This window comes from Oreochromis niloticus, linkage group LG7 (assembly GCF_001858045.2).
Source record: "Oreochromis niloticus isolate F11D_XX linkage group LG7, O_niloticus_UMD_NMBU, whole genome shotgun sequence".
Lineage (NCBI taxonomy): Eukaryota > Metazoa > Chordata > Actinopteri > Cichliformes > Cichlidae > Oreochromis > Oreochromis niloticus.
Window position 1 is genome coordinate 6,646,927 of NC_031972.2, and position 12,990 is coordinate 6,659,916.

Below are 12,990 nucleotides of genomic sequence, written 5' to 3' on the forward strand. Positions count from 1 at the left end.
TTCTCTCGTCTTCCAGGTGTAGAGCTTCCACCTATTGGCCCATTCAAATTTAATTGGCATACATCTATTAGCTGATCTGGGCACAGTAAGCCCAATCCCTGGCGAGTAAGCCAACTCGCCAGGGATCATTACAAAAGGGCACCTCCCTGGCCAGCTGAGGCTGCTTCTGGCTCTCTGTGACTTAGTAGTTTTTGTGTGTGAATAGAATGTTTGTGTTAGGAGGCTGGACAGGTAAGCTTGGGGGTACCCTGTAGATATGTAACAGAGCAACAGTTATTAGAAACACTAGGTTGTGCGGTTGATACCTCTCGTGTAGTTTTGACTGACCCCTTGTGTAGATGGGCCTTTTTGTTTGAGCATTGGTTGACTTGACCTTTAGAGAAGCTGTAGGCACTATTAATTTCTTTGATTTGGCTCAACCACCTGGTCCTCCTCCCCCACATTTTTCTTTTGTTAACTTCATTATTTTTAACACATTATAAATCGCAAATAAACATTGCATGACTTTTACACCTGCCCATACCCTCTCTTTCATAAATTGTACCCTCCCCCCAAGCATTTTAGAGCTCGATCCAGAACACAAGAGAGACATATGCCAAGCTGGAGTTTGTGACACAAACATCCCACACAAGTGGAGTCTTTGCCACAAGTGTCCTCACCCTGATACATTCTACTTTTAATTATTGTAGGAACCACAAGTAAAGTAAACCAGCAGTCTGAGAGTAAACTTATCTGTTGAAGTGATATGATAATGTGGGGTCTTGAGTAAAGTAATAAGTGCAGTATACAGTATAAACTGTTTTTTTAAAAACATGTGAAACATGTGACAAGACAAATCAATGTCCCTCTGCAGGGAAAAACAGTGTGATGCTGGCATCAAGTTATTTAGAGTTCCTTTGAAATCTTATTTTAACTCTAAACTATTATTTTACAGATTCAGTGTGACATCAGTGTAAAATATCCACCAGCAGAGGAAGCTTTTATTTGTACTGCTTGTACATAATAGATGCACGATGACTCCTGAAAACAAAGAATAATAATATATATTTGTCTATGAATCTTAGCTTTGTCTAAAGATTAGAATTATGTGATCCTTACAAAATTCTGCAGTTGCAGGATGGGAAGGCACTTTCTGACGGGGGCAACTATTTTGGCACAACACCTGGTTGTTATGGAGGACCACAAGAGCCACGCACATCGAAATAAAGATTTCTGTGCTTAAATAATGAATTGTAGAATAAATTCTGCATTTGTAAATTCATTTTTGAATTCCAATTTAATAAACTGCATTTCAAAATCCTTTTTACAATTGCACTTTAATAAACTGCATTTCAAAATCCATTTCCCTTTCCTGTTCGCTCAGGGATTAACTTCTGGATTAGCTGCTAGATTAGCTGTTGGATTAACAACTTCATTTTAAAAATCGTGCGGCTATTCAAATTAGCCACACCGTGGGATGTAAGGAGCTCTCTGATTGGTTGGACAGACACAGGCTGTCTGCTTGGATTTTTCTAGCTCATAGCTTCACCTTGCTACGAAGCGTGTGTGATGGCCCAAAACTGACTCAGAGATGTAACACCATCCATGGCTGCAGTATGGAACAGATGTGGGTGTGTCCTCATCTCCCAGAGGAGTCCAAATCGTCATCAAACAGCCCTACAGACACAAAAACGTGAAAATATAAACAACCAGACTATCAGCAGTGATTTAAGTACTTTAAGACTTCTGTGAAAATCATTTACAGTATATATCGCAGAATTTAACGCCTTTATAATCACAGAGCATACAGAGAAAAGTACTAAACTGAATCAATTTCAGCTTTCATTTTTCATGATGTATATTGCATTAATAATTAAACTTCATTATCTGTGTCTTTACCACACATTTGCCACACAGGTATGGATACTGTAGGTTCAGTGAATGCTTAAATTGCACTGATTAGAATATACTGGACATTCAAAGCTAAGATTCAGCGCACTGTGCTAGAGGCTGGGATTTGATGAATTCATCATATATACAACCTTTGATCAAATTCTTGAGAAAATAGTTGCCACACAACTCCACTCACATTTAACTAATAATAATCTGTATGAACAGTTCAGTCTGGTTTTCGCCCCTCCCATAGCACTGAAACAGCACTTATAAAAATAACCAATGATCTTCTTATGGCAGCTGACTCCGGTTTACTTTCCATTCTTATCCTCCTTGATCTGAGCGCTGCCTTCAACACTATTTCTCACTCCATTCTTCTCAGTAGGCTAGCCTCCATCGGTCTCTCCCATACTCCACTAGCCTGGTTTAAATCATACCTGTCTGATCGCACTCAGTTCATTCAACTCAAATCCTTTACTTCTCAGCCCTTTCCTCTGACCACTGGCGTGCCCCAGGGATCTGTCCTGGGGCTCCTTCTTTTCATTATCTACCTTCTACCGCTTGGACATATTTTCCGTAAATACAATATCCATTTTCACTGTTATGCCGATGACACCCAGCTTTATCTGTCCACTAAACCTGATTCTGCTCTTCCCCCATCCTCCCTCACCCTCTGCTTAGCTGAACTAAATTCATGGTTCTCTTCTAATTTTCTTAAACTCAATAGTAATAAATCCGAGCTCCTCTTAGTAGGCACTAAATCAACATTATCCAGAACCAACAGTTTCTCTATTACTATCAATAACTCGCCGGTCTCCGTTTCTTCCTCTGTGAGAAGTTTGGGTGTCATCCTCGACAGTACTCTATCTTTCAATTCACACATTAATAATGTCACTCGGTCTGCATATTTTCAATTGCGCAACATTAATCGTCTCCGTCCTTTTCTCACCCCACATGCCACTGCCATTCTTGTCCATAGCCTTGTTACTTCCCGGATTGATTATTGTAATTCACTTCTTTTTGGTCTTACTCAAAAATCCATCCACAAGCTTCAACGCATCCAGAATTCTGCTGCCCGTATCATCACCATGACCCCTTCTATCCAGCACATCACTCCTGTTCTGCAGCAGCTTCATTGGCTCCCGGTCAAGTATCGTATCAATTTCAAAATACTCTTGTACGCATTTAAAGCTATTCATCATCTCTCTCCTCCATATCTCTCTGATCTGGTTAACATCACCGCCCCATCTCGTTGTCTCAGATCTTCTTCTTCCCTTTCACTCTCCGTCCCCTCTCCCCGTCTTGTCACCATGGGGAGCAGGGCTTTCAGCTGCTCTGCTCCTTGACTCTGGAATTCCCTACCTCCTGATTTAAGAAATATCTCTACCTTCCTTCTCTCTCTTTAAGTCCCAACTCAAAACCCACTTGTTCAAAATAGCTTATCCCACATAACCTCTCCATTCGGCTATTTTAAATTTGTTTATGTTTTATGATTGTGTAAACTCTTTGCTTTTATGTTGCTTTTTACTCTACTGTGTACAGTGACCTTGAGTGTTTTGAAAGGCGCTTTCAAATAAAATGTATTATTATTATTATTATTATTATCATTTATGTCCAGTTGAGAATGAATCTGTGCACTCACATATTAAATGAACTGAAATCAGTAGTGTGATCTCCAGTCTTTATATGTTGAATGAGATAACTGACAGCTGTTATTTTAATCAGCCTGTCTCAGTTGTTTTAACTCTAAGTATCATAAAGTAATGTAGTAACATCTGGACTGACGAATTTACTGTCAGCATTTTAATCGCTAGTTTAAAGGCTGTAGGTTGCAGCCATTGCTCTAACACTGTATAAATGTAACAGGCCTCAGTGCTGGTTCTAACAGTCTGAGCTGCTTCCAGCTTTATTTGTGAAGAGCACAGCAGTTTACAGAACACGTAGCTAACGTAGCTAGCTCGTACAGCTGCGACGTAAAACTTTCATAAGCTAAGATGACCCTAGAATAACGGGGCTACGTGTGGTGATGCTAGCGTTAGCCATGTTAGCACGTTACCTTCAACAGGTGGTCAGACTGTGAAAACAGGCACTCAGTCAGAGGTTAACTCTCCGTTTCGCTGTAGGGTCCCTTCATTCATCACATATCCGTGTCGAGCCGAGTGTAAATCCCGAGGCTGAACGGCCTTTGTACAAGCACACATGCTTCGTAGCAGGGCGAAGCTATGAGCTAGAAAAATCCAAGCAGACAGCCTGTGTCTGTCCAACCAATCAGAGAGCTCCTTACATCCCACGGTGTGGCTAATTTGAATGGCCGCACGAGTTTTTAAAATGAAGTTGTTAATCCAACAGCTAATCCAGCAGCTAATCCAGAAATTAATCCCTGAGCGAACAGGAAAGGGAAATGGATTTTGAAATGCAGTTTATTAAAGTGCAATTGTAAAAAGGATTTTGAAATGCAGTTTATTAAATTGGAATTCAAAAATGAATTTACAAATGCAGAATTTATTCTACAATTCATTATTTAAGCACAGAAATCTTTATTTCGATGTGCGTGGCTCTTGTGGTCCTCCATATGCTGTAACGCAACTTCAGCGAGTCAAAAGTCCTCAGCAGCAGATGCTGTCGAACAGATGAGATAAAGGCTTGACTTTTGTACTGGAACCAAACAAGTGACCCACACAGGTGGACTTTTGTGACCTTAAATGCTGTAATTTTAAGGTGAACCATTCAGACGGCCGCTTACTCAACAGCACTTCAAAAATATTCATGATCATTGCTCATAACTTATCAAAAATAAATTTTCTGAGGGAATAATCCAATAATCTCACACAACAAAATGTCTCATATTTATTGGGTCTTTATGCATGAAAATAATAAAATGATAATGATGATGTAACAGGAGGACATAGATGAAAACAAGAAAACTAAAACCATCATAAAAATTTCTTACTACATTTTTAATTACTGTGATTATTATATTTCCATAATTCCCACCAAGTTTCAGACGTAAGGTAACTAAATACATGACCTCAGTGTAGTAATAATCAGGTCAGGGTTAAAACCCACATTGTTGAGTCAGCAGCGTTTAGTTAAGATAAAGTGGTCAGGACTATTTGCAGGGGGGGTCAGGGATAGATTCTCTCCAAGTCCAGATTGGTTTTGAGCTGTTGTACCTACTTGAGATAAGAGAAGGTACTGATATTTGTTTTAAGCTTGATGTTTGATCTGGCTCAAAAGTCACCTATGTGAGAATCCAGCACTGTAAATGGCTTCAAACTTGTGAATGCCTCTATTCAGTGTCAGTTCTGACATCAACCTCTGTGGGTGTGTCCGATTTGCCCTCCAGGATGTCCTGGATTTGGTCGAGCACCTTTTCATGAAACACCATATCCAGATGGAACAGCCCTCTGAACTCTGTGATATGGACGGGCTTCTCCTGCTTCCCCACCCAGCGTTTACATAGACTCATGCTGAACGTGTCCACCGTGCCATCTCCATCGGCATAAACAAAGTCCACTGGGTCCCCATTGGGAAAGACCTCGTCGTAAATGTTTGTTACAGCAGTTGGAAGGCCCATGCCATACATACACCACACCTCAACGCCAGGAGGGTGGAGATCACTAGTGAGGTTCTTGGTGTCCTCCCACATATACCTGGAGCCAACAAGAGGGCATGATCATTGTTTGCTATTAGAAAAAATACACCAAAAAGATAAATATTTGATCTATATGCTAAAAAGGTATAGTTCAAGAAAAAGCAAGATGCTACAATTTATATAGAAATAGAAGTAGAGGACAAATAGCCCAGAAATTTCACACTTTCTGCTCTCAAAGGAGAGGTAAAGCAGTAAATACAGATGACCACTGATACTATACAATCTCTGGTCTGCTTTTTTAACTTTTGGCAATCAAGACTCTCTAAAAACCAACCAAACTGTTTCTTACCATCCTTCCTCGTTATCAATGTCTTTGAAAAACCGTTGGTAGTCCTTTGTAGTGTAGTTAAAGGTCGGCGTGGAGATGAAAACATGGTCACTTGGCCAGATGCCCTCTACAGGAAGCATCCACGCATTGGTGGTTACCATCCTCTGCTCCTCCCGGATCTTTAGGTTCGAAATCATCGAGAGGCCATCATTTACTCCTGTAAAAAGTTTCAGGTTCACATCCACTTTCTAGCCCCTTCATCTGTATTCTGTTCTGTGCGTTTTTATCATTACCTGAAGCCAGGACCCTGAGTACTTTTACTGCACCCCCCCATGGCGCTCCTAGGGAAATGAAGCCTCTGATGTATTTGTCCTTCCAGGCTTGAGACTGCTGGTTGAGGAAGTAGAGGACATAGTGGCATCCCATGCTGTGTCCCAGCAGGTAGACAGGCTCCTGGTACTGGTTGTACATCTCCTCAACCAGGTTTTGCAGCTTTGCTAAGTACTCCGCATTCTCATCTGTGGGGGGACGAGGGGAAACAAAAACATTACAGGCTCACAGCAAGAACTTTAAGAAGTGCATGTGATTAAGTGCACATCAAACGTCATTATGTAGTATAATTACAGTTTGCCCGCATGTGGTCAAAATACCTTGAGAACCTGCTGCCACAATCAGGACATGCAACACCAAATTTACTCACAGCCAGTGTGTGAATAAAAACTAGTGAGTTTGTTTTAGAGTTTTGGTGTCCTAAAAGCAAATCCATGCCCCTCCTAGGATTAGCTCTAAGAACCAGCTGGTAAATAAAAATCACCTGGTCCTTAGCGGGTATTAAAATGAGGTAACTGCAACCTCAGATGAAAAGCAACCCGTCAATATATATTTTTAAAAAGCTAAACCAAAAAACAAAATACACTCATTCTACTTCCAGAGGAATTAATAGGATAAGTAGCAGCCAGGTGCTGCTAATCAGAGCATTTGATTATTGAGATTTTGGCAGTTTGCTGGTCTGCAGCATTCACATGCGTGTTAACACAACGACAAGGAGGAAATATATCAGCAATAATCAATAAGGCCATTTCCATACAGTCTGAAGTCCATCAGGAAAACATTCATGATATCTACATGCCAGCAAATTTACCCCAAGAGCTACATCTCAGACTCTACAGGTCTCAGTCAGCATGTTAAAAAAAGGCTGTTCAAGTGTGGCTTGATTGCCAATAGAAAGCCTCTTCTTAGGTTTGCAAAGTTGCATCTGAGCAAAGACCTCAGGAACAATGTCCTTTAGACAAATAAGACCAAAGTGGAGATATGGACCATAATGCACAGCATCACATGTAGCATAAACCAAATACAACAGATCAGCACAAATCCCTCATATCAAATGTGTACAACTGAATCCAGTGGTGGTGGAGAGGTGATGATTTGGACTTGTTTTGCAGCCATAGCACCTGGGTACCTTTCAGTAGTTGGGTCAACCATGAACTCTGTATATAGAAGTATTCTAGAGTCAAATGTGAAGCCATTTGTCTGACCTCAACCTGATTAAAATGTGGCAGGACATCAAAAACAATTGCCCAAAAACTTCAAGAAGAGTTGTTATAATGTGAAGAGTGCGCCAAACTTCCTCTACAACAATGTAAGAATCTAACAAAGTCACACAGAAAACAAATACTTGAAGTTATTGTTGCTACACGCTACCAAATCATGGGGTGTACAATACTGTAGCATCAGCATATACTAGTATTTATAATGTAACTCGACCCACAACTTCATCACTTGGTTCAATCCAGCTTCTCCCACCGACATAACACCTTTCCAGCACCTTTCCAGCACTAAAGTCAGCAACTTGCTGATGAACATAGTGAAGCATATAGTTGTTAAAGTTTCTAGTGAAGAGTTTTCTTCTCAGAAGTTGGGAGACATCAAAAGTCGGAGTAATTATCACAATTATCTGTACTATACTAGGAAGCACATCTCAAAATTGGTCCTATCGTATTAAAAACAAAGAAAGTAAAGTGACTTCAATATATAATTAAATAAAAGCATAAGTTAATCTTCTTTAGTAATGTAGATTTTTATCATTGAAGCCCATAATTAGTAAAAAAAAAAAAAAAAACAGCATAAGCTGAGCTGCTCAGCAAACATCTTTTGAATACTCATAAGCAAACACATGCAAAGCACCATGCTTTCTCTCTTAACATAAAAATAACACAGTTATTAAATGTGTGCTGGGTATAATCTCAAAAAGGCTCTATTATTAACCAGTGACACTGAAGAGGAGTGTACAGTTTCCAGACTTACTAGGAGCTAATCTCCAATCATACGGTGCTCCGCGGACGGTCTCGTTTCGGATGTAGCCCACGTTGACCAGATGTTCCACCATGGTGTAAAAGTAACCTTCAGAGAACAGCAGCAGACTCAGTCAGTTTAAGAGTCCAAATCTAGTGTGGAAATAAAGCACTGGGCTACACAGCATGTTGAGTATGTTCTTTTATATTTTTGCCTTCATGACCATTAAACATTTCTCTGTTACTCAGTGTAGAAATACATGAAAAGATGTCAGAAACTAGTCCCCCAAATTTACCAGTTTACCAACACAGATGTATTTTTCTCACCAGCCAGTCTGTTATAGTCAAGATATTCAATGGAATAGGTCTGCCCAAATCCAGGCACTCGCACCTGCACCCCGGGTGAGTTGGATGACCGCCGAGTTGTCCTGTTGTAAGCGAGTCTGGAGCACGCACAAATGTGAAGACACATGACTAAGTTTTCAAATTCTGCAAAAAATGTATTCAGTGATGCAAAAATCTGACTAAAGATAAACAAAACCGACAAGCGTAAACATAAAGCATGAGAGTCTGTTCCTCAGCTGTCACCTACAATAAGTCAAAGTCGTAGATCAAAGGTGTTGTTAAGCTGCTTGAAAGTGGGACGTGAGAGCAGACAGCAGGTCTCACCTGATGTTATCGATCCAGCAGTCCACACCTATGGGTATGAACATGTTGAGGTCGATCCACAGCGGGAACCATTTCTCAGTTTTCTTGTAGCACAGCCAGTGGACCAGCGTTGGCTTGTCTATTTTGGCTTCCAGACGGTTCCCCAGGTTCCCCGGTACTGAGCACGAGGGCACATGCAAACACAACATTGTGTCAAATGTTAATTATGCTGCAGGAAAAAGTGGGACCAATACATAGCTCTGCAAACTGCTGCCAAAGTTCAGCAAACTTCTATCAAACGTGCATCAAGGAACTGATGAACTGATGGACTTCCCAGACAGCTGTCATAAATGAGTGAGTGTCACCAGAGGGAGTCAGAAGCTCTATGGTGGGATACAATATGAAACCGAGGAATCATTTCATTAAACTGAAAGAAATCAGATTAGAGAGATTATTCATCAATTAAAGCTGTGATAAGAGTTTGCAAAGTGACTTTTTGTATTATGAAGAGTCACCAGCTGAGACAGCTGGGAACCACTGCTATAGATCACTGGTCATTGGAAATAAAAAATAAAAACTACACTTTTAAAAAAGGATTTTGTAAACTTGGAAAACTCAGAAAACTCAGTCTGGAAACCATCTGAAACTAACCAGAATTCAAAACAAAAGGTCAAAATAAAATAAAAAATAAAAACTAATTAGAAAATACAAAGCTATAATAACTCCTAGCTACACTCTGTCTTATTGTGTTTTTCTGTTTCTCCTTGATATCCTGTAAATGTTCTGTCTCCTGTTTTGCAATTAAAAAATGTGCGCAGCTGCTTTGCTCTGGAGGATCCTGAGACCAGATGTTGATAAGCGAATTTCCTGCCACATTAAAGAGTTGTATAATTTAAGTTGGAAATAAAAACCACACTACAATTTAGAAAACAAAACAAAAACAAACAGTGTAATCCAATTTATCTAATGTTGTTATATTAATGATCTCATTTTCACTTTAAGAAGGAAACATCTGCAGTTGGGAAGGTCTGAGGTTTATTCTTTGGTTGCTCTCAGACTTTTAAACATCACCAGGGCTGCAGCGGAAAATAATAAAAACTAAAACTATCTTTTGCTTATCTAAATATTAGCAATAACAATTATAATACATCTGATTCTTTTATGACTTAATGAAAGAGCACTTATAGCACGAACACATACTTTAGGTGTTTTCAGTGCTGTAATTTACTGTCTGATTCTGACGCTCACATCGCTGCTTTTAGTCTGTATTATGTGTTTAACCTCTTATAATAACATAGTTTTGCCTGATTTTGTAAAATCAGTTGCTGTGCTCCCAGATATCGCCCCTTTCATAGGAACACACTCATACTTAGATCAATAAATCCTGGGTTAACTTATCAAGCTCATAATCACCTTTGATCGACAGCTTAGCCTGATTGCTAATGCTGAAGCCAGAGAAAGAAAAGTTACCCTGGGTATGTTGAACTTGCTTCATAGTACAGGGCCCATGTCATGACGCTCCCTCCACCATGCCTTAGAGTTGCGATGATGTGTTGCCGTTATTCCTTCAAACTTAGCATCTTTGCACACAAGACACTGCTAAATAGGTGATGTGAAACATCGAGGTGGCATTTTGCAAACTTTAAAATTTCAGCAATAGTTTTTTGTTTTTGTTTGTTTGTTTGTTTGTTTTTGTTTTTATTTTGAGTGGTTGCTTCCTTATGTGTCCTTCCATAACCACCATTCTTTTTCAGTGTTAAAGATATATTTCAGGAAGTTGCAGAGATTTCTCCAGGTGTTTCAGTTTGACTCTTTGGTACTTCTACTCTCGCTGAACACTTTTAAGGTCTTGTCAAAACTGTCGGTTGACACCTACCAGTCTTTCTTGAAACGAGCTGACAGTAATCTGCCTTTTTTATAGGTAGGGACATCTCTACAACCATCTCTTTCACTTCTTTCACTTACTATTTTCACAAAATCATATTGAAGTCATGGGTAAAACTGTTAGTGCTTGGATCTCCTCCATACCTGCTTCATGCCCTGGGGGATGGGGCTATGGCTCCCCACACTCCCTAGCAGATCATTACATGGAGATACCTTTTGAATACAAGCGCACCTGTCCACACAGGTGTGCACACGGGTGTACACACGAGTTTTCACAGACACAAGCTACACCTTTCTTGGCTGCTACCTCAAAGCACATTGTGCACTGTCGATCCTGCTTACTGCACAATAACATGTAATATTTAGTATCTACTGTTATCTACTGTTAGCTGGTTTATTGTGATGGTGTTGTATTTATTATGTTGCTCTGTTTTGTTTGTTTTCTCATCTGTTTTTTCTTATCCCCATACAGGTGATCCAGGTGTTTTGTTTGTTTTTCTTTCTTTTTTTCTCTCTTCCCCCCTTTCTCACCATCTCTTCTCTCCTCTATTTTTCTGTCTCTCCCTCTCTTTCTTTCATTTTTTCCTCCCTGTCCTATCCCCCAGTCATGTCTGTCCCGTCTGTAACAACCGAAAAATCAAATCAAATAAATACATAATTATAATAAAGGTCAATCAAATGGACCAATATGGCAAGGCCATGATGATCCAATTGGTAAAGTAAATCCGCTTGGCATCTTTCTTGGCCTTCAGACAATAAATTCTGATGGCTAAAGATCCAAACGGGACAGGCAAAAAAACAAACAAACAAAAAAAAACTGTTAGTGCTGTTTAGTCACATTGCTTTTTGAGTCAGTCGATTGTTTCATTTAAAGCAATCGATGTAGAACTCAAAGCATTTTCTTTATCTCTTTTTAGTCAAAATCTCCTCATTTTGTTTGCCTGTCCTTTACTGGGAGTTCCTGTGCAGTAAACTGCACAAATCCCTGATTGGACCATGACCTTTTGACTAACTGTGAGTCACAAGCAGCGGGAAGGGGAAAATGGTACAGTGTAAGCCTAAAAGGGATAACATCATCTGATTTCTAATAGCCCAAAACCTACCAAAATGGCAACATTTTATCCCAGGGTGATTTACGATGATTACCTTGATGTGGTCACATGTTCTCTTTTAGCCTTAATTTACCCAGAATTCACACAAATAAGGTGTATTTGACATAGCAGACAGTTTTGTGAAATGCAAATATTTGGATCTGTTTCTGAATTTGCGAAACTGACCCCTGACCCACAGGAGGAGCAGCTACACTATTTGCACGGCATACACGGCAGTTCTTCCGCGATCTGGTCAGTCCAGTGTTTAAACATCATCATATCAAAGACAATAAGAATACCACTTCTTCAAATGCAGAGGCCAAAATGTCTCTCTCTGGATGTTTGAGATTTCATAAAAAGGCAAGCTGAATTTTAAAAGAAATTTGTAAATAGTGGATGGGCTTGAGGGTTCTGGTTGGAAACTGAGAATTTTTAATGAGAAAAAAAAAAGATGGAGAACTCTTGAGGTAGAGAGGACGTTTTATTTTAAATTATATGTAGGAAAATAACAGGTTTAATAGTCTTTCAGCTGGAGCGTGGAGGTTTATCCAAAACACAGTCACTAAATCACGTTTTGTGTCCCTAAAGCTTTCCTGATGAGGAAACAGTGAAATAGCCTGCAGGGTCAAATGTACAGAGTGCTGTGTGTGGCCTGAAAACACAGCAACCCCCCCCCCCCCCCCCCCCCAATCTCCCCACCCCCCGACTGTACTGGACCTTCGTGCTGCATGTTCCCGCATAGATGTCCAGCTAAATCAACAATAATTCTCGGGAATATGTCACAGCAGTATATTTTAATCTTCCATACATCTTACAAACAGACAGACCCTGTACTTACCGATAATAAGCGGAGGAGTGCTGTTGCTGGGTACTTTAGGTTTGGCTGGGGGAGGAAAGACAACGTTGACGATCCAGAAACCTGAGGAGTGATGAAGCCCCAGCAGAAATGCAAGCAGCAGCACTGAGCTCAAGTGTCCTGCGGATCCCATCTTTTCCTTCGGGCAGCTGTGGCGCTCTGGACGGAGCTCAGTCTGTGCGCTGCAGCAGGAGGCGGAGGCAGAGGCGGGCCAGCCGGGAAGAAAACACGCGAGGTCACACCAGAGGAAACCCTGTGTTTACCATCTCTGAAGTAAAAGTGCATCCACACGTCCTGGACTGCTGAGTGCTGCGGGGACCACGTTTAATTCTCTCAAGGTCTACACTAAGAGTGTCTGGTCAGAGTGGCATGCAGGAGCAAATAAAACGTGTACAGTACGGGTACACTGCCCTATCGATCCCTCC

The 12,990-nt window shown here is 40.5% G+C and overlaps 1 protein-coding gene across 1 annotated transcript; it reads right to left on the reverse strand.

The window, feature by feature from the left end:
* Positions 1-4,645: 4,645 nt before the first annotated feature.
* Positions 4,646-12,943, reverse strand: lcat (lecithin-cholesterol acyltransferase). The gene is made up of 7 exons (XM_003439588.5): positions 12,548-12,943; positions 8,756-8,912; positions 8,414-8,529; positions 8,100-8,195; positions 6,089-6,313; positions 5,817-6,012; positions 4,646-5,525 (listed from the first exon to the last, which is right to left on the reverse strand). Exons 1-7 carry the CDS (start codon positions 12,696-12,698, stop codon positions 5,162-5,164), a joined length of 1,305 nt encoding a protein of 434 aa, XP_003439636.1. The 5' UTR covers positions 12,699-12,943; the 3' UTR covers positions 4,646-5,161.
* Positions 12,944-12,990: the final 47 nt, after the last annotated feature.